The sequence below is a fragment of the Diprion similis genome, chromosome 2, assembly GCF_021155765.1.
Source record: "Diprion similis isolate iyDipSimi1 chromosome 2, iyDipSimi1.1, whole genome shotgun sequence".
Taxonomy (NCBI): domain Eukaryota; kingdom Metazoa; phylum Arthropoda; class Insecta; order Hymenoptera; family Diprionidae; genus Diprion; species Diprion similis.
In genome coordinates this window covers 4,506,941-4,531,644 of record NC_060106.1, presented here as the reverse complement: position 1 = coordinate 4,531,644, position 24,704 = coordinate 4,506,941, and the positions used below count along the sequence as shown (strand labels likewise).

The window sequence follows — 24,704 nt, the reverse complement described above, 5'->3', positions numbered from 1 at the left end:
CTGTTGCTTTTCAATTCACGTATATCTGTGGTCGGCTCGATTATACACTTTGTAGATTTTCGAGAAGTGTAAAAGCGAGCTACGGTTGTCCATTCTCATAGTCCAGATACACATTTCGGAACAGGCATATATATACTCGTAATTTTCTGAGGTCGGACAAGGCATGTTGGACAGTGTGAAGTTGAAACGGCTCGAGTACAGTCACGTTCGACCAGCCGACCCTCGAGGGTTCTGTTGAGTGGTAAAGTCGCAATAAATTATTGTTACCAACGTAAATCGTGATTAAATCCTGTAATTACTGTTTCAGTCTCTGAACAATCTATTTGCGTGAAGCAGTGTCGGTTTTCAGAGTTCTCAGTCCTTTTCAGATCTAACATTTCGTGGGCCCATTGGGATGCGTTATATTCACATTCACGACTCGCGAGACGAAATTTTAATTTGGAAACCTATAATGCGAGACTTTCTTAGACAGGGAAATCCCGAGTAATAAAGATTAATAGTCCCAATTCCGATGCTTGAGATTGTAATGAGAACAAAAATTGGGACTCATTTGACCCTCGGAAGCCTCAGTTGCAATGTTTGAGGTAAATGAGACCTGAATTCGAGTTGATATATCGGAATACAAGGGTTGAGAGGTTCCAAAATTCTAATTTGAGCTTTGCAAAATTACCCAGCCAAATTTTAGTTCGACGTTATGGCAGGTAAGTGTGAGAATACATAGTATGTATAGCAATCAGGGAGAGAAGCATGTGTGCACCGTTCGCGTAGAAGGACTTTAATTACGTTACTTAATTAGGACCAAAGCCAGAATCAGACTGACCTCTGTAATTCGCTTGCTGTGATAGGTAATGAGTCCAAGGGTGGCGGTCTAGTCGTGGCCCCGATATATCACGTGGAACCGGTAGCAGATGCGCCGGAAGTCTAATTACGGCAACGGTTCACCTCCGCTATCGACTAGATCTGATCACAAATTCCCTTCTCTATGGGGTTTGCTTATTCCTGTGGATTATTGTTATAAGCACACATCGCTCGGTGGTTCAGTTCGTGAAATTTCAATTTGCCTGTAACGAAATCGTGCGGAGCGAATGTTTGTTCCTTCGCAAATTACAAATGAACTGTTTAACTTCTTACTGCGATTTTAGAAGCTTGGTATTATAGCTTTTCACGCGACCACAGATGACGATATTCAATTTTGTATTTCCGGTCAGGAAATAAACGATCGCTATCTTCACTTCACAATTCCGTTATCGCATACTCCAGCTGAACAAAAATTTGTTGATATCAGAAACAGATTTATCAAATCAGATTGTATTCTGAAGTATTCAAAATGTTCTATTCACACGGTGCCTCTTCTCTTCAATCTATACAAAACTAGATAAGATTAGATCATGTATGATTAGATGATATGCCTTGGTTGGGTAAATAACCATTTTTGATACAAATCAATATCCCACTTGTCATTCAACGTCAAACATTCCCGTAATGTCGTCGTGAAAACGCGTTTGACAATTGGGGCATTTTACGTAAAACGGACAATGAAAAAAATGTGAGGATCTGAAATTTGTCATGTTCGGTCTAATTGTACTTCTAGAAGGTATGGATGTGATCATCTTTTTTTTTATTCCTTTTCTCGACTTCCAGTTATTAAGTTATGGGCTTTCAAAAAATTGACATAATTGAAGTACAGATTTTTTGGATGCAGTTTTCTGAATTGAACAAATTTACATTCTTCTATAGGAAATTTATTATACTTTTTAATTATGGAATCAGATTCGAAATCTTATTTTTGTTCTTGTAAAAAACCGGAAATAAACATTTGTTCGGGATGCTATTCGGCTGGTTTGTTCGAAAAAAGAACATATAATACTTAGTTAAACTGCTGCGATATCACAGCTCTGTAGACATAAATACTTGAAATTTCAAAAGTAATTTTGTATAATTATATCCATATTTTTGATAATAATCCTTAACTAAATGAAGGAAAATTTATAATCTTGACAATTTTACAGTGAGAATCAACACTAGAACTAGTTCTTTTTAGAACCGGGCCTTCGGATTATAGAATAAAGCGTTGCAAATTTTTAGTTCCTGAAATTGTGATTACAGAATTAAACCATGTGATGATTTTGGGGCAAAAATGGTGGAAATTCATAAAATTTCAGTTTGAAATATTTACTTCTGGTTTCTTACAAACATAAAAAATCAAATTTCTAATCTGATTTCATAATTAAAAAGTACAATAAATTTCTCGTAGAAACCATCATGCTTTATAATTTATTGTAAATTTGTTGAATTCGAAAAACTGCCTCCAAAAAATCTGTACCTCAATTATGTCAGTTTTTTAAAAGCTCATAACTTGAAGACTAGATGTTGAAAAAAAGGAATAGAATTAGGCCGTAGATGAACGAATTTCAGACCCTCAAAATTTTTTCGCTGTCCGCTTCACATCCGCTCCCCAATTTTGAAAATTTCCTATCAATAGTTGGGAAATGTACCAAAAAATTGGTCAATCCATTTTCGTGTGCAAGCGTGTATTTACGGTTCGTTGCATTGATTTATCGAATCCTATCTAAAACCCACCACATCCCTGCCGTCTACCGTTTGACGAAAATAATTAATTATATAATATGCAGCACGCGTAATGGAATTTGACGTGGCGTGATCAACTACGCCAGGCACGCCACCATGTTGGCAAAGGTTATTTCGTTGATTGATCAACCGAATCAACCCTTTTACCTCATTAATCGACTCATCGCTCCGACTTGCGGCATTCCAGCGGTGATCGAAATTAAATTATTCAATTTGATCGCTGTGTAGTACTTTCATGTATGAAGCTTTAACGCATGACCAAAATTCACTATCCTTGATCAGTGTTATTAGTGCTTATAAATCAAACTCTTACGATATAACGATTTCATATATTTGACTCGAATAGATATTTAAGTAATATATCTAGTAGAGATTTCAATTCTTACGATACCAGCTACGCACTTTATTATTATCACTGCAAAATCGATCAATATTCCATTGATCGATATGAAAAATGCAATTTCCACTTGAGCTAATTTTACTGAGGTGATTAATTTTAGTTCAACACTTTTGCTTACGTGGTAAAACATTCGTAATATTATTGTGACTCTCCCAAATCAAGGTGTTTAAAAATTCATTATGCTAGCATGGCTGAAGTTCGAAATTCACCCTGTTCCTCCGTCGCACATTTATAAATCTTGCAATGGATGTGATACTATAATTGGGTTATCGCACACGTGATATTTCATCACGTGTATGGTCAGCCCTCATTAGCTGGCTCTATGAGGATTTATATTCAACGATGCTACGGTAAAGAGATTCACTTTGATGACAATCATTTCTTCCTAGAAATTATCCTATCACAATAAGTTCAACTTTGATGTCTGTGGAAACGATACTTCAATATGATGAACAAATTGACGATAAATTGGATTTCATTGAGAATTTTTGCGATCCCCTGCAGAAAAAATATTGGGTTGTAAGAGAGTAACGGTGATCGTTTAAGATGATCTTATTTCTCGATGCTCTTCCTTCTGTCATTTTTATTCCTACCTATTTCATCTCGCAAGCATTTTCTTTTTTTTTCATGCCATACATCTACGGTTAAACGAGTTAACACTTATATCTTGTTCAGGTCTCGTAATGTGGATTTGACAGACATAGTGAGAAACTCGATGACGCGTATGATCTTGAGTTCATGGCTGAATTGCTCGATTTTTCAACGGACTACACTTGAAATAGTTGGTTTAGGTATAAAAAAAAAATCTGGCGAAAGATGAGCATTGTCGGTTGAGTGGAATATGGGCGCATTTGATTTTTCATTTTTTTTTTTGTTTCTTTTTTATCGAATTTATAATGGATTATTGTTAGTAAATATTTTCTTTTTGTGCTCACAGTGGCCACTGGACCAGTTTGTATCTTAAATAAGATGCTCGCGGAATTTTAACTCCTGAGTTGATATTTAATAGGGACGTCTAACGAATTTTTTGATTATTATTCAATTAAAACATATAAAAAAACATTTCACAAAAAAATGAACAATTAACTCTTAATTTAATTAATAATTAAACTAAATTAATTCTTAATTGCATTGTAATGGGAAACGTGTAAATATTGAATAAAATATTGAAACCCAAGTGAAAAAATGTTTTTTTATATCTTTGAATTAAATAATAATCAGAAAATTCTTTAGACGTCCCGGTGTTCCCTTGGAAAATCAGTGCTTGCTAGAAAAATACCAAATATGGATGGTTTAGGGTCGATATGATATATATAAAGTATTAACAATCCTGAAGGAAAAATACGACATTTTTTTAACCCCTGATTTATTGTTTGACGAGATCGAAGTTGCCGAATACTAGGAAAACTTTTTTCACGCTGTTCGCTTAAAGTTTAGAAAAAAAAAAAAATAATACCAATCCGGTCATTTTTTTCTTCGTAACGCTGATATAAATTATTTGTGCCGGGTGAAAATTTCTCAAACTTGAATCCAAGTGCGACAAGTGTTCTTGTCTTGTTGTATTATATTTTGTTTAAATAATACAAAATACTGCGTTAAAAAGAAGAAAAAAAAAAAATCATCAGTCCACATTTTTTACTTGGTAAAAACTTTTTTTTTGCCTAATTTAATTATAAATACAGTTACTGTAATTACTAAGCACGTTTATACAATTTATTGTATACTCCAGTGCGGGTAATTAGACTGTGAAATACATCGCACCGCACTTTGGTTGATACAGAATTTCACTCTTTGAGGTCATTTCGCGACCTGGCTACGTTTTTTTTTATTTTTCACCTTCTATCTCATTTTGTACTTTTTATTATTTTCCACGAATAACCCTCAGCAAGCTTAGGACGAGCTCAAAGCTGAGTTGAAACTCTTGTTGTTGTTTTTGAGGCTGAATCGGAAGCGAAAAAACCCTTTTCTCTCAAACCCGTTTACATTCCTCGCATTACGCTTGTTCTTACGAAATTCATGAACTTTCAAAACCCGAAAGAAGTTCACCGTGTATTCCCAAGATGACTTTGCCTTGTCCGCAAAATATGCAAGACTCGTCAATCTGTTTTAAAACCTTGACATGAACAAAAAAAAAAAAAAAAAATTAGTAATAAAAAAAATATCTTCAATGTCAACTGGATTCACATTTACTTTATAATAAATGTGTGATTACTGCGGTAATTATACACTGATCAAAATAAGATTATCACAATTACGATTAGTGGTTTAATCTTCATAGGCATTCGGAAATATCTCTTCTTAATCATTTTCATGTTATTATTAAAAGACTTGACACACTTTACTCAGAAACTAAGTGACCAAGTGTAAAGTTAGTTAATTAGTTTTTTTTTCACTATCCAAACTTCCGCGATTTTCAAGTCTCTCGTTTTTTCCTCCCACAAGGATCTCAATAAAATTATGTTTCAAAATATATAACACTTTACAAAGCTATGTACGATCTAAACTATTTCATCACATAAAATTTATGAAGAAAAATCGTTACATCTTGGGTAAACCAGTTTCGTTGAAAAATGCTCGAGAAGCTTTAATGCTCAACTTATATATGTATATATATATATATAAATCAGAAGGGTCAAATTGATCGCATCGAGTCTAAATCTGTGGTATTTGCGCACTTGAAAAAAGCAACAAAAATTAATTTTTTTTCCTTGGCAATCACGTCAGTTCAAATAATATGAATTTCTGTTAATAATTATTCATTTATTTCGCATTATCACATAACATATACATGCCACGTAACAATATATCGACATTGCGATGAGTTAAGAATGTTGGATGTTTCGTATTTTCCGTTATATATTTATAATATGTTTTTTTTTTTTTTTCGTTTTTGTTTCTTCAACTACATTCTCTTAAAATTTTCATTACATGCACTTATCCTACCACCATGAGTAACCTCGCTGCGTCCCAAAGTCTCTACACGACGTAGTAGGACGAAGCGTAATACGGATAGGCACTGTAGGCTGAATAGGCGAGAGGGTAGCTCGTGTAGGGGGATGAATAGGCGGTGTAAGCCACGGGTGCTGCGTAGGCCGAATAAGCAACCGGGGCCACGTAGGGAGCGGCGCCAACGAGGAGGGTGCGTTTGTCTCTGACACTCGCATCTACCGGCTCCACAGCATCCTCAACCTTAGTCGTCTTCACAGGCTCGATAGACTCGACGTCAACCGGGTTGGCGACGGACATCGCGACGCCGACGATAAGGAAAACCTGAGAAAAACGTCGCCACTGATTAGAATTAAGGAACAGAATAAGGATCTGATCTCGATTCATAAATCACCGCTCATTCCGAATCGAAAACAAAGCTTGTAGGTATAATTCTGCTTCTTTTTTCTTCTCTCTGTCGTTATTATTCTCCACCAAAATCAGAGATTTACTTTTACAAAATTTTCTCTTTGTACCAGGAAGATTGCAATATAGGGTAGATTATTTATATTATATACATACCGCGAAGCTCTTCATCGTTGTTTTTTGTTACGAAATAATCGACTCGGCGGGGTTGTGAATGAACTGATAAACTCACAACTGAATGATGCTCTGGGTTTTCCGCGGTAGGCTTTATATACCAATCCGTTTATAATTTTCTCTACGTGGCTTGATTGGCAATGAATTGATGTCCCCGACGCCGATGGGAGTGGGTAACTGGGTATGTACGGTGTGCCCCATTGTTAGTGTCAGCTTACGGCTCAGGCGTGTCTCGAGGAAGGTTACACGTACCGTCCCAAGTGCTCCTCGTCGACAATCTTGGGCAAGAAACCTTGGCTATCGGCCATCTATGGTAGAAAGTATTTGACAATCATGCTACGTAATTTACGCGTAATCGAACCTCGAGGTCTTGGCAGTGATTAAAAGTTTCGTGAACCTATGCAGGACGCAGCCTGCTAAGCAGCCGTGCGTTTTTATAATCCAGTGATACTGAGTATGAATTTTAGTACTCGTATTAGCTGTTATTACGTACTGCATTTATTCATCACCGTTTCACGATTAAATCGACCAATTGATCGGTGAAAAATACGCTTCCATATAACGTGCCCCTCGTGATTAATGTCCAACTTGAGGAAAAATCTGACTACATGTATATACGCACGTAAGTACGTCGTTTACATTGTTCGCTTGAGAAGCCTCATTATTCATTTTTGAAGAAAAGTCCTTTATATACAAGTACAAGGTACGAGGGACGAAACAAAAGAAATCCGAGTCGACTTGTGAAATTTTTCACGGTCAGGAGAGTAAAAAATTTCGAGAACGCTGCTAAGTCATTCGACCGAATTATCGCGGTTTTAATACCTCTTTCAGCGTAACCAGAAATTTTATTGTAGCTTTTTGTAATCCTGGATCCCATGGTGAAAAGATGACATTCTTTGCTCTTCAACGTCAGCTGAAGTCTTATTTAGAGAAACACAAAATTGTACAGAATGAATAACACCTTGCGACATTGTTTGCTCAAACTATTTTCGGTACGTGATGCAAGCTAGCTTCAAATTATCAAACCACCCTACAACCGGTCCTCTAATCTCACGCAACAAATCGTAGCGTTCACGGGCAAGAGGCGCTGGAACGTTGAATTCCCTTTCTTATCATCACATTACGAGGGTACTCAACGGTGATGGGAAAAAGCATGAAAGTGGATAATGGTCGGTTGCATTGTCGTACCTGCCACCATGCCGGAGTTGTTATTATCGTCACATTATCTCACAGTGGCCGATCATCTTAAAAGCTACGAAATTACCGAGGCAGACAGAATCAACGCTGCCACTGAACACGTCGAGACGTATCCATTGGGCTCAGTGGCTGTTTTGCGATGGTGAAAGGCTTAATTACTTTCCGATAAAATCATGCGGATGAAAGCGAATATTAATTAATATTCCGGAAGTTATCAATTTATTCATCAGGTTAATATTTCAAAAACACTTTTTCCATTCTCGATTAATCTTGCACCCTTGATTTTACCAAGTTATCAACCATTCCTGTGAAAAAATGTAAGTATAAAAAATTCTTCAACACCCAATTTTTATTTATGCTCCCCTTTGTGAAAGTCCGTGTTTCTTTCTTTCTTTCTATCTTTTTTTTTTCTTTTCGTTCGAAGTTAAAGAAAAGACGAAAAATATCTGCGCAATCACCCAAGGGAACTACCGGCGTAACTTCGTCTTATTTTCCCCTCTTCGCTCAACCCCTCTGGTACTTCTATGTGCGGCTATTCCTTTTATATTTATCTTTATTTTCATTCTAGTCCTTTTTCTTATCACTTCACCCGAGACTACTAACAAGAAAAATGAAAGAAAGTAAAAGGAAAATCTGGCACGAAACAGTCGCTCGGGATGCAAATACGGTGGAACGAGCATGGAGCGGTACTTCGATCGCAACTTTTTTATCTTATTTTCCCCTCCTTTATTTTATTTATGCCTGATGTAACAGAAGTTCACGTTTGCAGCTTGCCAAAACGTCGTGTGATGAATAAGCGGGAACCTTTACATTCATCACGAATGTGTCGCCCGATGAAGAAATTATTCGATTCCATTTTCAATTTCTTTTCACTGGTCTACTGTGATATCAGATTTACAAGAATCCTTGTTTTCTGGACATTTCATTGCCCTTTCACATCTGCTAAAAAATATTCATATCGAGGGATTCATATGATTGAAAATAATGCGATGTTGGAATCCAGAATTGCGATCTCGAAGTCTGTGTACTTTTGTGGTATCTTCATGAAATGATGAAACCCAGTGTTTATGGAGTAAGTTTGTCGAGCAGTTCCAATTATTGGGTACATAAAAGATTCGGAAGATCGATCGTTTCTTAGATCTCGAATATCGTGATATTTGACGTCTAAAAATAGCACTTAATTTGATGGCTCTTGAGGTTTGCATTCATAATAATAACCAACCCTTGCTTGCCGAAGCGGGTTAAACTCACTTGAATTAAAGTCTATTTTCGTGTAGCAAAGCATCTCGATTTGTTCTCATATGATCGATGTGTGTTGTCGAGTTTCAAACTCGCTAGAATTTATTATATATTACCTCAGAAAGACCTCGATTTCTCATGACCACATTACTGATAATGATACTTGTGCACAGTGAGTCGTATGCACGAAGAGGAATTACTGAGAAAAACGAAATTGACGAAACTCCAATTGCTCGGTGGTAAAAGCAGCAGCAACGCGCAGTTTCGCCCTCCGAGCTTCTTTCATTCAGAAAATCGAGGCTGTCCTCTCGAGTCTACTCCAAGTTAATTAAGGGTTGATAATCTCTCGTGAGGTGCTTGGCTATAGTAGCAACAGAATTAACCCAGGAGACCCGCAATATTTGTGAGAGAAGGTTCACTCGGTGGCATCGTGCTGCTACTGCTGCTGCTGTTGCTGCTGATGCTGCTTCGCTCTGGTCCACGTATAAATCTTTTGTTACTTCCTCTCGACGAAGACACGCTCTCGCCTACTCTCAACCCATTCCTCTCGGCTGGTTGAGGGCATTGTCGTACCCTCCGAACCCGTGCCCTGCTGCTCCTGCTGCTGTTGCTGATGCCATTGCTAATTAAAAATATAATAAACCTTGCAAATCCGCCTCTCACAGTCGGGACAACCGCTATGCTACGCACTCCTGGACCTTTCCGTAGGGATTAAGCGTCTCTGTGGACAGGTGCGGAGAGGAGGGGGGACTTGAAGTTATTAAAACGTAAGTTATAACCTCCACGGTTGATGGGACGTTTGCTGTACACGACGAAACGGGTTATTTCATATTTATCCCAGTCCTCTTTGAGGGATAACTTTGTTTTTTTTTTGTTATTTTTCTTTGCTTAGATTTCGCCGGTTAAAGTTTCATTAGTTCAGTTTTTAGACACTCATCTTTTATACGTGTGGCTTGAAGAAATAGCATTCCAAACTGTTATAACACAAAGCTGTTTGTATTTTAACAATTTTGTAGTGTGTAATTCCTTTGGGATTTCAATGAGCATGTACCTTATTCGGAAGATTAGAGGTACAGTTTCAATCCTGTAATATCTGAACGTTATTCTCAACGTTGGGACACGATAAATCGGAAGAATGCTCTAGGATTTATTTTACATGTCATGGTAGAAAAACAAATTTTTTCTTTGTTTTCAGCCTCTGATGTCTGAGGGTCATTCCAAGTGAAATCGAGAAGTCATTTGCCTCGTGTGATCAGATCTTTGCATAACTTTTTTTTTTGCATTGATTCTACTTCAAAAGAAGCCTCATTCTTTCAAAGAATTTTCTCGCTACTCCTTCAGGTGGCACGACGATCGTCGTTGGTGTAAAAAAAAAAGGGATAGCTAAAAATACACCATTTTTAAAATTCTACAATTTTTTTCACAGATTCTGGGTCAAAAATTAGTAATACCTATCATAATTAGAAAGTGTGCTGTGGCTGCCTCATATTTTTTTGCGTTTTTTTTTTTAGTTTCCAACATAAAAAATCAAATCTTAATAGTCCTTACAGAAGCGAAAAAAAAAATAGAAATATAAAACATTTCTTGAAAAATTTGATATCTTCCCCTTATATATTATATATATACACCCCGTTTTACGCGAAGACGATCGTCGCGCTACCTGAAGGAGTAACGAGAAACTTATTTAAAAAAAATTAGGCTTCTTTTGAAGTGGAATCAATGCGAAAAAAAAAGTTATGCAAAGATCTGATGATATGAGACAAATGACTCCTCGATTTCACTTAGAATGCCCTATAAGTAAAGAAACTGTTGGAAAAGAATTTGTAAAAAGTTCCTGCTTCAATACCACCACTCCAACTCCTTGCATTAAAGTCGGGTCGCTTTTTTCTTTGTCTAGCCTGTTCCGTCAGCCCACTTCGATATATCAAAGCTCGGTTGATGTTCGGGATCTTCGGTAGTTACCTCGTCGTTGTCACTGCGATATCGCAGAAAAAAAAACTTTGTTTCTCGATTGTAGACATTACTCTGTCAGAAATGTTCCCTGTAAGTAATCCCTGCATAAATTAGAGCTCCGAACAAAAACGAAATCTTTATGGTTTTTGTTCCTCCTTCTCCTCGACTACTCGAAGACCTTCTGCAACGTCGAATTGAAAGCTTGTAAAAGAAGCTACTGTCCGTAATTCTTCTTGCTAGTTCGCGAGCACCATCGAAACTCTCTGAAACTCTCAGCACTTGTACGGTCCGTGCAGTGCCAAAGAGGATCCCTAATGGCAAGAGCGTAAGATTGACGGGACTTGGGTAGACATATTGCGTAAAGAGGTACACATCGTCCTTGTCTGAGGCACGTGTCGAGGCACGGAAAGAGTCGACAGAGGGACACTATTGCAGGAACGATGGCGAGTGCAAAGAGCACAGGAACAGGTGTAGTAGCTCCATTGTTTCGCCATTCTTTAGAAACTCTCCACATTAGCGTCGTGAATTAGTACAATGGTTCTTTCTTCTTTTTTCATACCCTGGTTCTCTTCCTTTCCTTTCTACCTCTGGTGCTCGTTGGCCGCTGCTACCTTGCTTACTACCCACCTGCCTCTGCACCGCTACTTTTGTTCATTCTTTATCCTTCACTACGTGCAGGCTTTATCCGCGAATCTTCTTATAAATCGTGCAAAAGCATCAGTTAGGGCGAAATTCAAAATAGAAATAATATCAACGTATTTCTTTTCCGGAAACAACTGACAGTATATATATATTAGGGTGGCGCCAAAAAAACAGACAATCTGTTTTTTTCTTTGAGTCTCGTGTGACAAAATGTTACTTTTTGATGTTTTAAGAGCTCACTCCAAAGGACACGAGAGTCACACGAGACACAAAAAAAAAATAGTCGGTTTTTTTGTGCCACCCTAATATATATACATATATATATATATACCTATAACCAGCCGTTATTGCTCAGAAAATATGAAATGGTCCCTATGACAAGGCACGACTTCGTCTTATCGTAGCACAATCATGTGACAGTGAAGGAAAAGACAAGTTTAATGAATAATTGTACTCTACTTCCCGTGATTCGATTTTGATGGCGAAAAAAATTAAATCTGTATTTTCATACACCGGTATGATAGAATCGCGATAAAAATTGTTCCAGACAATTAAACCCTACTGTCACACCGTTTTGAAACGGATGTTTACGTAGGCTGAGCTTCGAAACGCGATGGTTAATTTTACCTCAAAGAAAAATATCTCAACACTTTGAGGAGACGTGCCGCTATGGCACTTGTCTCGAAAAGAGGACTGATGGGTTCTTACACACTGTGGTCTGTAGGGCTTTCCGAAAATCTCTCTATTTCTCGGCTTCTACTCATGAAAATGATCCCCACAGAACAAACTTCGAACAAAGCTTGTTCATCACGAAACTGTTTGAAGGGTCCCAACCCACTTGCCTCGAAGACTCTCAAGCTTTTCTCAGACAAAAACATACGGTCCCTTACAATTTTTTCTTCGAGTAATATTTGACCGATTATATACCGCACGATAATCCTACTCCGGTGATCCATTCGGGAGTTTATTCTATTTGAAATTCTAAAGCGCCTCGAGCTTTTATCCTTCCATGAAATGTAAGCCAGTAAGCAAATATGAAACCGAATCGATTTTGGTCCTGGCTTTCTATGTGAAAAATAAAAAAAAAACTTACGATGTAGTTAATCTCGTGGATCGAGAGCCAAATTTTTTCGCTTTAATGTCTGGATAAACACGTTCGTAACTTAGTTTGTTAAATCTTATAATCCTAAATTGAACGGTCTTAACCATGCAATCGACTAATGTTCGACTATGTTTTTGTTTCAGGTACGTTTTTCGAGCTCAGAGTTTCTTGCCGATCGGTAGATCCCTTTCGGAACTGTGGAGGTGAGTTATTCAAACCTTTTACTAGTCCGTATGCTTTTATAGAAAACACGCGCACAGCTAGACCGATGTTTTGCTTACATCTCAGGTATAGAAATAGTGTGCCGCATTTCTTTCCCTGAATCTTTCTAGGCTTTGAATAGTTCACATTTCAACGAATGCTACTTCTTCAGAATAAAATAACACCGAACACGACATTTCCCGCTGCTCTATTATATGAACAGCCAACTCAACGCGTGTTTTCACATCCGTGTGTACGATACACAACTGCATTTTTGTGCAGCCATACCTATATATACCTAATATGAAGTAAGTGCTGCGGTATCTATTGAAACTCGTATGCAGCGCTCCTAGACGAACTCAATGTATTCACATAGGTAGCTGACGTACAGAATCCTCACGTACCCCTGCAGGATATACTTAGATATTTTTCAACGCCAGATAGCATCTCCTCTTTCGGCAATAGCATTTGAGAAAGATATATTTGAGATTGCGGTTAGGAAGCCCATTCAAACCTGCAGCGCGAACGAATCGCACCAGAGTTTTCAAATAAATTCTGAACCAATAGTTTTCACGGCCGTCCATATCGCAGAGCCAACTTCAATATTTGACATCTGATCTTGTTTACTTATGGATGATGCACGGTTTTCCGTTATACCTGATATTTATATCCTTCCCTCATGCGGAATGAAAGGTGAGCATTTGAGCTGACGGAACGGGATTCTTGAATAAATTGAATTATTCATTACTTGTGAATACGTAGGCATATGAAATCAGAGATGGAGACTAATTAGTCAGTCAATCGGCGATAACGGCACTACTGCAGTTATACTTTTTACGGCTGGTACAAGTTTGTAAACTTACCTTATAGAATTCAACACAATGACAGTAGAGCCAATGGTTTTCGATACATTTAAGGTATTTTATGTTCCTTACGTTTTAAAAAATACTTCTTTATCCAATACCAACAAAACTGTTATACTCCCAAGATTACTGATGAGAAGTCTGATTTGAAATCGTTATAGCGACCAAGAGACTTGAAATCACAATCACATCTGGTAGATGGTGGAAACACGGAGTAAGCAAGTGCAGGTCCGCATAGAAGTGAACAGCATTCTAGTAGTGAACAGACTAATCGCAACGTCTTACATCGTTTTTCTTCTTCTCCTTAGTCTGGATGATCCTCGGCCCTACATTTGTCGAGCGGCTTGGAAAAGCTGTTACGTTAACATGCAGATGTATAGATCATGCGGGCTTAAGCAGTGAGCAGACCGTTTTTCAGTTGCCTACCTGAAAAAGAGCGATGAGATAAAACACTCTTCCGACGTATATTATCATTTTAACCAGAGCCAAAAACATCTTTGTGATATTTTATCTGCTGTCGACTGTCCTATTCAAATTTTCGTTGGTAAAAAAAATTTTTGAGTGCAAAGAAAAAGATTAATACAAAGAATTGACACGCTTGATCTTCTAACGTGCAGATACGTGAATGTTTCTTGAATGACGTCATTCGTGAAATTCCAATGTTCATTTACGGATAATTTTGCATTCTTTCTTTCTCTGTCTTCAATTGTTATTTCTGGTAGGCCTACTGATAGCTGCTCGGGTTTTACGGCTTGAATAAATTTATTACACCGGCAATATGTCTTCATGCGAAACAAACATCTCCATAGTCGGTATATATATATGTATATATAACTATCCGACAGTATTTCCACTTTTATTTATTGCATATATTCTACAGAAAAAAAATACCTTAAAAACGCACTTGAACCGCGATTCAGGGACAAGAAATTTCTAGGCTTCGAATATAGCAAACAACAACAACATTGATACTAAGTAAGGTTCCCCCCTTTGATTCTTGACAAAATTTGTCTCGATTTTTTAAGAATGCCAGAATCGATTGTTTCATGAATTCGTAAAACGCGCTACACAACGAAGGATCGAAAAATTGGTCTACGCATGAGTGTCATGCAAAGAACCGTTAAGTAACCTCTAATCAATATATATAAAAAAACATCTAATCACAGCCTACTTCCTTTGTTGATTCATTTAAAAAATTGTTGTATTTTGATACTTTTTGCTACAACTGTGCTATATAGCGTGACATTGTGTTAGCAATATAAAAATGAAATGTGCCTATGGAAATAATCGAGTATCCAAATATTGATCAGAACACCTAAAGCCAGAACACCATCATTATGCTGTGCTAAAATAGTATATCTACTTCCACACTGTAGCTTCTCCCTCTGCTCACTGTTGTAGTTCGAGCATGTGAATATTGGTCGCCAAGAATCCCGGCGTTCCATCCAATTGTGGCCGCGGGCAGTTTTAGCGGAGGGATAATTCCATTTACGAACCCCTGCCCGGACCTGGGAATCGCTAGGATCACCCTGTACCCGAACAGCGGACCGAGTCTCGTGCTGCGGCAACAGATTCTCGCCGTGCAATGACCACGCTCTATATAAGTACTGTAATTGAGTATCGCTTCGTTCAATTTCCGGCGTTGACGGTGCAGATCCCACGGCCATTGGACCTCGTTTCCCTTTAGTGTGGAACCCAACTACCCACCCATCCTTGAATAATAAATAAATTCCCAATCGATTTGCGCTTCTATCGATGATTTCTACAGGGACAGTCCATTGGGAATTGTATGTCTGCGGCAGTCTAGCTGCAATGTCCAAGAATCGAATGATTCTCTTTGTTTTGGTTCTGAATCGTCTTGCGGTTCAAGAATTGCATTTCGATATTTTGTTCAATCAAGCGTATTTTGACTGTGACATTCTTTCTTGAACTTGGTCAGGTTAGACAGGAGTTGACTTTCAAATGGCTCAGGCTACCGGAACGAGCATTCTTCACAGCTGACATTCTCGACGACGATGGCCCGTGGTTTAATTGGTGCTTGTTGTGTTACATTCATCATCCGTTTATTCCGAATAAATCCTTTGTAAACTTGAGTTCAACGGGGTTTCCCGTTTCTCTGCCTCAGCCACTTTGACTTCTTGCTTATTATTGTTTAATTTATATTATACCTTTCTTGAGAAGCGAGGAAGCGCAATGCCTTGGTTCCACTCTTGGAGTCGGAAGAAAATGGCTTTGAGTTACTCATGAATCCACGCTTATATCGTAAATAAAAAATAGAACAGAATCCGACCTCGTGAAGAAGAAATATCGACAGCCGCCACTAGGCTTCTAACTCCGGGAAATTAATGGAACATGGGATGAAAAAGTAGAATTGTCGTGTAACGTTGTTTCAACAGCAAGGTATACAGCTCCGGCCTGACGAATTGGTTAACGTAAATAAGATCTAACCGTTATCCTTGGTGCTTCGCCGACACTTAGCGAATGTGTTATTGTCTCCTCAGTCCTTAGACCGACGCCTTTGTGCCAGGAGACTGCAAAAGCCGGCTGGTGCTAGTTGTCGTTAACCATGCCGAGACGCCTCAAGTGGGAACTCCACGGTACGCAGTGTCTGTGCTTAATTGAAACTGCCGACTAATTGTAAGTGAACCCCCTCGTTCAAACGAGAAACTACCTGCTTAAGCCTCCGAGTGCTAGCAGAAGCTAACCAACTCGAGGACTCTAACTGTCTACGCACAGCGAAAATATTTGAATCGATATTTTAAGTGTCTGAAGCCAATACCAACCCACGTTCACAGATGTGCGATGCATGTATTGGTATATATGTATTTCCTTTCCATACGCTAACAATAAATTCGAGGACGTATGGAGAGATTGCTTTTTGCTGCATTGCCACGTGCCGACGTTATTCCCAGGGCGTAAATAATTCTGCGTCCATGCTCCAAGGCAAAATAGGTCGGAACCTGAGGTCAAATGTAAATTCAAATTGAAAAAGTTTTGTCTAGAGTCATGGGAGATGTAGGAAGTTTGAACAACATGCTGAGTGAAGTTGAATTTTGTTTCAACCTCACTGCATGGTGCATGGAACGCTGGCATGAATCAATCCAAAAATGATATATTTTCAATCACCAAAAACACACGTGGCCGACTTTGCCTACAACTCACCGATGCATCGCGATAACGTGATGTTTCATCACGAATCTATTGCTATGAAATTTTTTCTTGCGAGCTGGAATAATGGACGTTGTCTGCAATGGATATTGAGCTCGTGTCAAATGCAGAAGGGGGGTGAGTTGATATGATCCTTGAACCCTGTTGTTTTCGTTGTCTCGGAATATCGGGAGTGGCATTTAGGGTGGCATGGCGCCGGCCATGTCGGCAACGTTTGCCTTGGCTAGAGCGCCGTGACGCTTTTTCATAGAGGGAGCGTCGCGGCGCCTACCCGTCAAAGGTCGCCGCGTTATAAATACGTCCGGCGCCGCTCGGCCCCGTTTCTCATTTCTGCATCGAGCTGTCACTGGACTCTAACAGAATTGAAAGATCCCGCAATTATACGTTCAAAGGGTAGCCTCAGAAAATTTTACTGTTATAAAAGAATCGCTGTGACTTCATTCCAAGAAGAATCTTGAGTTCCGATAGAAACAAAACTAACCTTACACATAAAAATCATTTGCAAAATATTACCGTATTTATATTTGCAGACACACTATATAGTTACGTAAGTATGCAGTAACTTCAACTTGGAAAAGACCATCTGGAATCGTTAGCTCAATGGTTTTATTACCGAGTAATCCAATTGGTGGAAAATATGCCCAGTGTCCCTCAACCTAGGAAATAAATCCCTCACCCTTGAGGATAAAATCCCTTTTTTTCATTAACCAGAGACGGTTCAGAAAAGCTTTTCGTCAAATCTTTCACTGAGAATGATCAGAACCTTTCGCTCGCTACAATAATACTGACTTCACGTCGCCGTCGAGTCTGCAGTGCAATCAATCTCCAAGACAGCAGCATTTAACACACTTGAGGACACACCCTCGTCGAATAGGTGGCTGCTAATTGTGCCGCCTGACGATAAATCAAAGACAACATCTTCGGGATATAACGTGTGTGTGTGTGTGTGTGCTTCGTAAAACTTTTCGCTGGGGTATAAATCACACCAAAAACTTCACGCGGATTTCGATCACAGGGTATTGAATTAGTTCGGCGTTAAATTCAGAAAACAATTAGGTATCGTCAACTGCTATCAAGGCCTTTATTTGTCTTCGAATTTTCGCCCCTTGTTACTCTGTGGCGAATTAAATAGCGCAGCTGAACAGCAATGCAGCTTGATCAAGACCAGGTGATGCTTATACTAGAGGTTACTCCATGTCCTTATTGCGTGCAACGCTAAGAACGTCTAACTATACAAACCATACGACTCTCTGGAGAGCCTGCTCCTACTCTTTTAACGATGCCCCATAACCTCTTCGTACTGCGTCTAGTTTATTCCTATAGGATAATATTACGGGCTCCAAGAATGACCTTCTCCATCTATATTCCGTAATGGAAAACATCAACCTGCGACGTTCTAAGCTTGGCACCAAAAGAACCGCACTCGAGTATCCTCGTGCATTTGAACAAATTACGAATGTAGGATCAATTCTGTTCTGTCGAGACTTCGGAGTTTCTGCTCGATTCCAGTATTGATTTAGAAAAAAATAAAAACTTTACGCAGCTTATTCACGTGTATAATATAATCCATATGAGTATATAATTTTTTTCCGTAAAAGGGCGTGCAAACTTCAATTGCCCTCGCAATGATGAATTCGCAAAAAGCCTTGAAAACTCTTACGCAACACGAGGGCCTGAGACCAAAGAGGCATTCCATCACCGTCAAATTACGAGACCCTCACTAACCTCTCGTATCGAACAAGAACCCGTGTCACTTAGTGAACCTGATTAAAAACGATGCTCAACCAGCTATCTCGTAAACTACATCGATTTTCGATTCTACTGCCACGCATTTTTTATAAATAAATAACTAAAAAGTGAAATAAAAAAAAAAAAAAAAAAAAACGATGTTAACACCACTAAAACGCCTCAGTTTCACGTAACGACGAGACATTTATGAAGGTTGGCTTATCTCCCGTTTGTGTACAATGCTGGATTTTTACGAGGCGATGTAACCTCAGTGGCGAATGGAGTGTACCCACGAGCCTTGGATTTACTTTCCATCATTTGCTGCATCCCAAGATTATCCTGACTCGACTTTATGTCGGACTTTCTTCTTTATTTTTCCTATCGGTTCTTCGCGCTTCCGCGCTGAAACATTTACTCACTCGATCCTCACTGAGGGTTATTTCTACGGTTATTGATCTCGCTTAACATGTTGTCAACAATGTTTAAAGTTTACGTGGCAGAGTTTGCGAGTTCACTTTTTCATCACGAGATTAAATTTTTTTTGGCCCCGTTGATCTTTCAGTGATCCTTTTCTTCACTCGAAAATTGACAAATTGAGGGGTTTTCATGCAGCGAATGCGAGCAATATTGATCCCGTGACGAGATATCCTTGATATTCCAACTGGGTCTATTCTCACTTGGTACTCGGGTGAAACGCAGGTGATTTACGAAGCATTTAAAGTTGCAGGCCGAGAGATACGATATCGCAAAGAAGCCGGAAAATGTTTTTAAAGCAAACGAAGTTTGCTTCCTCTTCTGCTGCAACTAATGCTCGCATTTTTCTCACAATAAAGTTAAATTGTTAAACTCTATTTCGTTAAACTTTCAGAGCCAAAGCGAGTTTCTCAGACGAAATTTAAGAGAGAGGAAGAGAGACAGAAAATAGGTGTACGGAAAACAGCTGTCTCGGAAAATTTTCGCTTTGCAAGACTATTCGGTCTTTTACCCGCCATTTCACGTTCATTCCAAGACGTATTCAACCCTTGATAATATTTCACGAACGTTCAAAATAAAATTTATCATATATCGAATTGGTCAAAGAAACTCTAAAACTCTAAACTAATTTGCACTTTTCATACATAATGAAAGGATTACAAGACAGGATATTCGATACCGCAATAAAATGCCACATACCGTTGAACGTTAAGTATCAAATGACGAATTTTATGATACGAATTCGACAAATTGTTCGCGCTATTCCAACCGGAAAAGATTCCATAGGACAGAAATACCAAAACTTGAAAGGAAACTCATTTCACTGAGTATGAAAAGCTGTAATGAGAGACCGACGTGAACGAGGAAATGGCATTGTGAAAATTTTTATTTTCAGTGTCTAGTTCTGACATGGAACTAGAAAATAATGGGTGCAGTCAATTTTTGAAGCCTGTGTTAACTCTGTAATTACTCACAACTTCAAAGAGGTTTTTCGCACTTTTGTTCAGCTACATAGCCTACCCTTACCGGTTGTTTTCACAAGCAATTTATATTTTCCTGGGTTTGTGTAACCGTAAACCGCCTTGAACTGTTTCCACTAGAAATAATGATCCAGAAATCTCATTACCTTTGCCCCACTGAACGGCGTTCTCTCATATCAGGGATACCAACGATAGGAGAAACCGTAAGGAATTTCTATATTGGTATAGATTAGGATATCCCTACAAGCTAGAAAAGGAGAAACCATGATAAAAGAGGATCGAAGGCTTTTCTACTCAACGAGGATTCCCGTTTTCTCATTCTCAAGCTCCTTCAGCTCCACATATAGTTGAATTCTAGCTACCGATTTTCACCTATAAACCTCTCAACGAGTCTTAGAATCTAATTACTCAGCTCTTTTGATATTGCTCGGTAATATTCCTCATGGGCCTTTGTAAAAAAATATCATTTCCATTCAGTTGTAATCCCTCACTTATTGCAAATCGCATGTAGTATATCGTTGGCTTACAACGCTTTTTAAATAATTTCTTACGTACGAACTGTACGAACATCCGATATTGCAAAAGTTTGAAGTTGACCCGACGAAGCTTGACTCAAGAAAAGTTGTCAGCTGACAAACAATATTCGCCGGTCTGAGAAATTTTCGAGTAGGTATGTATACTTAGTAGTGAACTTCAGCCGTTCCTCACACAGAATTACGCACAAGCCCAAGGTTCGTGGCTTATCTCGAAGTTCATTGTTAAATTTCTCCCTCAACCGAATACTTCAGCGATTTCGTCAAACCATGCGGAGGCCAGGCAAGTCCTCGAGACTCGGGCAGACAAATACTTCACTACAAATTGGCATTCCTTACCATCCATGGGTGCTTCTCTGTCTCTCTCTCGAGCTAGATGACCCAAGCATTCCACCATCGACGACGTGGTGTTAGAAGCTGCTCGCGTTATCGGGAACTTCTCGGAAAATATTCCTCCGGTGTAGGTAGTTCGGTACTACTGCACCGTAGATAGGGTCGTTTGTCTCAGTATAGGTAGGCCATGTGGCACGTATTTATGACCTCTATAAAACACATTGTATCTACATCTGCGTGCCAGGTCGACCGGAACCCAGTTCTCGGCAGTTCGCCTCTTTGCCTTAAACTTTATTTTCTTTCGGATAATATTTTAGTGTGCAAACTTCACTTATATCAGATATGCATAGTACCGTCTTCTTCAACATGCCAAAGTGCTAATGACTTCGATCCCATGTACCCACTGGATTCCCGAGTGGTTCTGCACTCAACGAACTGATCGTTGGGTGATGAAAGACCAGAAAAAATGTGCACGCATGATTTGTGATACCATGTACACAAAGCCGTGAACTTCTTGTACCTTCAATGAGCTACCATATTTTTTACATGTATTGTCCAGGCGTGGATTTCCACGGAACGGCAGTAACCGGCTGCTTTGAACACCTGATCCTCTTCAAAAGGTGAAAAAGGAAACGAAGAAAAATCTTTGAGAGGCCATGTACAGTTAATAGTGCTTTACCAACGTTGTGATTATTCATTAATCCTCTCAGAGATTTTCAAAGGCGGTTTACTGCAATGACGTGCACAGTGCTGCTCTTTAAACTTTAAAATTTTCTGTACCAAGTAGGTACATGCTATCGAACTCAGATCTTGCACTGCTTGGACTGAAGTTACGTACTTCAAATGGGTCAATATTATTCTAATTTCGAAAAATCTTATGAATCAGGTACCTCTCGTGCCTAGAGAATATTTTCAATCCATTACATCGGAATCTACCTGCTATACAATCAGTGATGCAACTTTTTTTTATGTTTGAGATTTTCTGTGAAGTCGCTATCACGTGGGAATTGTCTCATTGATAATCAGTTGGGCTAAATTCAAGAAGACGACAGTGTCAAGAATATGAACTTCGTTCGATTTATACTAGCTGTCTTGACGCAGATCATTTTAGGTCTGCTTCCGTACATCCCGAATGACGTCGATAAGGTTGTTCGTATGAAATGTTAGAAAGGCATCTGCTAGATCCCTGAATGAAGTTTAAAAGTGAACAAATACTGTCAATTTCAGAACTCATAACACGCATCTTAATTTTTTGTACGAAGTACACGAAAAACCCAGAAATTACTGACAAGATCAAATATCTTTGTGTTTCAGAAATCGCTAGCGCAACTTCAATCATCATCAACTGAGGTGAGTTGATTCGTTTTTTCGCTCTAAGTGGATTTCACAGGTACTACAAGTACATACGACGCAAGAAAATCTGAGTCCATATTTTCCATTCGTGAGGAATAAAACTGTCATTATTCTGTAATTGGAGAATTTTAAATCTAGGTAAATTAATTAGCATAAAGTGCAGTATGATGTTCAACATTCCAAGAGAAGAAACTCAGAAAATTATCATAACGATAAATAGATTCGTTGATTTTCTACGACCCGGGCGAACCGTCACTCACCATAAACTCCTTCCAATTAACTCATTCTATATTCAATAAGGTCAAATTATTCTGTTATCCAATATTCCAAGTACTTTGAACGAACTTCCGAATAATTTCAGAGTCGTAAAATTTCAATACCTCTTGAAGGGGATTCCGCCCGGGCTATTCGCGGAACAATATGAGGCTCAAAGGTGTTCCGATCTCAGGTCAAGATCGCAGGTATTTTTGCTGGCATTTAAGTAATACCTATGAGGCTCATCGAGCTGATCATGAGTTCTGTCTAGAGTACAGATCGTCGAAGCAAAGGGATCCAAAACTCTCAGAGATGTACAAATAACTGATAGTGTAGATCTGGTTGAAGGGTTGATTCGGCATTCAGCGCACATGACCCAACGGTTGGTTCATTAGATCATCCGGCCTCAAGGTACTGGAGTTCTTGCACTTGGACCTCAGTTGTCTGTAATTTTCTCTTGAAATACTCTGATGATTTAGCTTCAGTTCGACACCGAACTATTACCGTTTGGTTAGCCTGAGAAGTGAGTAATTGATTGGAAGTTACAAGCTCCGGGGTATATTACAGCTAGGAATGCTACAAGAGTACGAATTAATCTATGAAATTTCGCTCATTTATAAACTCTCGATTGTTATTCGTGGTTGTGGGTGACTCGAGAAGTACATGGCACGTTGCGTTCATTCAAGCAAAGAGATTCTAAGAAGATTGAAAGAAATGCGAAGATTATGGAAAAACTGAAGAAGTACTACAGACCAGAAGAACATAAGAGCAGTGGGAACAATTGATAAAATTTGGTACTTAAATGTGAAAAACATTGATCACATAGGGGTACAATGAGAAAAGCTTTGGGTAAAGATTGCGGATGATTTTTGCCGAGCTAATATGAGATTATAAATCGTCGTGTTTTGAAATGTTGCATGCAAGTTATGCGAAGTATTGTTCGCTAACTTTTGAGACAGGTGAGAAATGTCTGGAACGGTATTAGTGCTATCAGGCTGATGTTTTGAAGAAGCTAGTCATCTGGCCCGACCTATGACTTGCCCACTCCATTGACCTTCTTCAGAGTCTTGGGTTACCTGGGGTCTAAGAGGAATCGTAACTAATGCATGTCTACTGCACACACACCTTGAGATATGTTGCCTCATTTCATATTCCTGTCATTGATTTTCGATATCAGCGTTCCAGACCTCCTCTCGTCAGCCCTCATAGATATCCCGTTGGGTTCGGGATAAAAGGGGGCTAAGCCATCTTAATTCTCTTGGGTATTGTGCGCAGCGTTGGTGGAGTGAAGGAGTCAGCTGTCACTAGTTCTCCAAGCTCTCGTCCAAGACAGATTTCAGCCGAGACGAAAGAAGCCCAGCAGAAAACAGAAAGCTCACGTGAGGCGACTATCAGCTTCTATAAGAGCTTTTCAACCAGAGCTATATACAACGAGGAAAGCGCTGGTGAACCAGCGAGCATCGAACCGGATAAAAGTCTAGCTTTTCTTGACAATTAATTTTTCGAACCAGACCAATGGCGAGTTTCAACTCACTGTAGGATTAATTTGGCTTAAAGATAAATTGCTGCTTGCACCTGGGTAGGTACTTCTTTTATCCTCAGTATTATCTTATTCTGTTCCGTAAAGTGCTCCCAGTGAATTGGATTCGATACGAACCTCAGGACCCGGATGCAAAAACGACTGTACTCAATCGAAGCCGTTTCTACCATTATTGCATTTTCTTTATCCGTGCTGCAGCCATGGTTCAAATGTAGCCAGCTTAATGCCTTCAGAATTCTATTCTTCACATCGTACAAATGTCGTAATGAAATCTTTTTCTACTGAACACTTGAAAACATGCTCGCACAGTGATACACCCGAATCATTATCATCATTCAACGAGCAGTTATTTCATGGCTTCCTAGTCATGATCTCGTGAAAAACAAAGCCGTAGAGTCATAACGCGGCAGACGACGTATTCCCTGAAGACATAGTCACAAGCCGTAACCTATAATAAGCAATATAACACTTCGGAGCTAGGAAGGTGCAGCGTAGGGAGCAGCAGCAGCAGCAGCAGCAAACAGCAAAAAAACATCAATTCATTCGTGCCATTAGGTGTGCTATAGGTCTTCGTCGCCCAGCATGGCGCCAGGCGTTTCATTCACTTTTGCTTCGTGACTTTTTTATTA

General features: G+C 39.1%; 2 protein-coding genes across 6 annotated transcripts in view; one reads left to right on the top strand and one right to left on the bottom strand.

Annotated features, from left to right (window-relative positions):
• Positions 1 to 24,704, top strand: part of LOC124416619 (stress-activated protein kinase JNK) — a 103,429-nt gene that overhangs the window by 20,460 nt on the left and 58,265 nt on the right. For 4 of the 5 annotated variants that reach the window (XM_046897860.1, XM_046897857.1, XM_046897859.1 and 1 more), the window contains exon 2: positions 22,242 to 22,277. The gene's annotated coding sequence lies outside the window, so the exon portion shown is untranslated. Of the gene's footprint in view, positions 1 to 12,834; positions 12,851 to 22,241; positions 22,278 to 24,704 lie in introns of those variants that run through there. The other variant, XM_046897858.1, reaches the window with a different exon arrangement.
• Positions 5,851 to 6,618, bottom strand: LOC124416622 (pupal cuticle protein C1B-like). The gene is made up of 2 exons (XM_046897865.1): positions 6,497 to 6,618; positions 5,851 to 6,259 (listed from the first exon to the last, which is right to left on the bottom strand). Exons 1-2 carry the CDS (start codon positions 6,509 to 6,511, stop codon positions 5,966 to 5,968), a joined length of 309 nt encoding a protein of 102 aa, XP_046753821.1. The 5' UTR covers positions 6,512 to 6,618; the 3' UTR covers positions 5,851 to 5,965.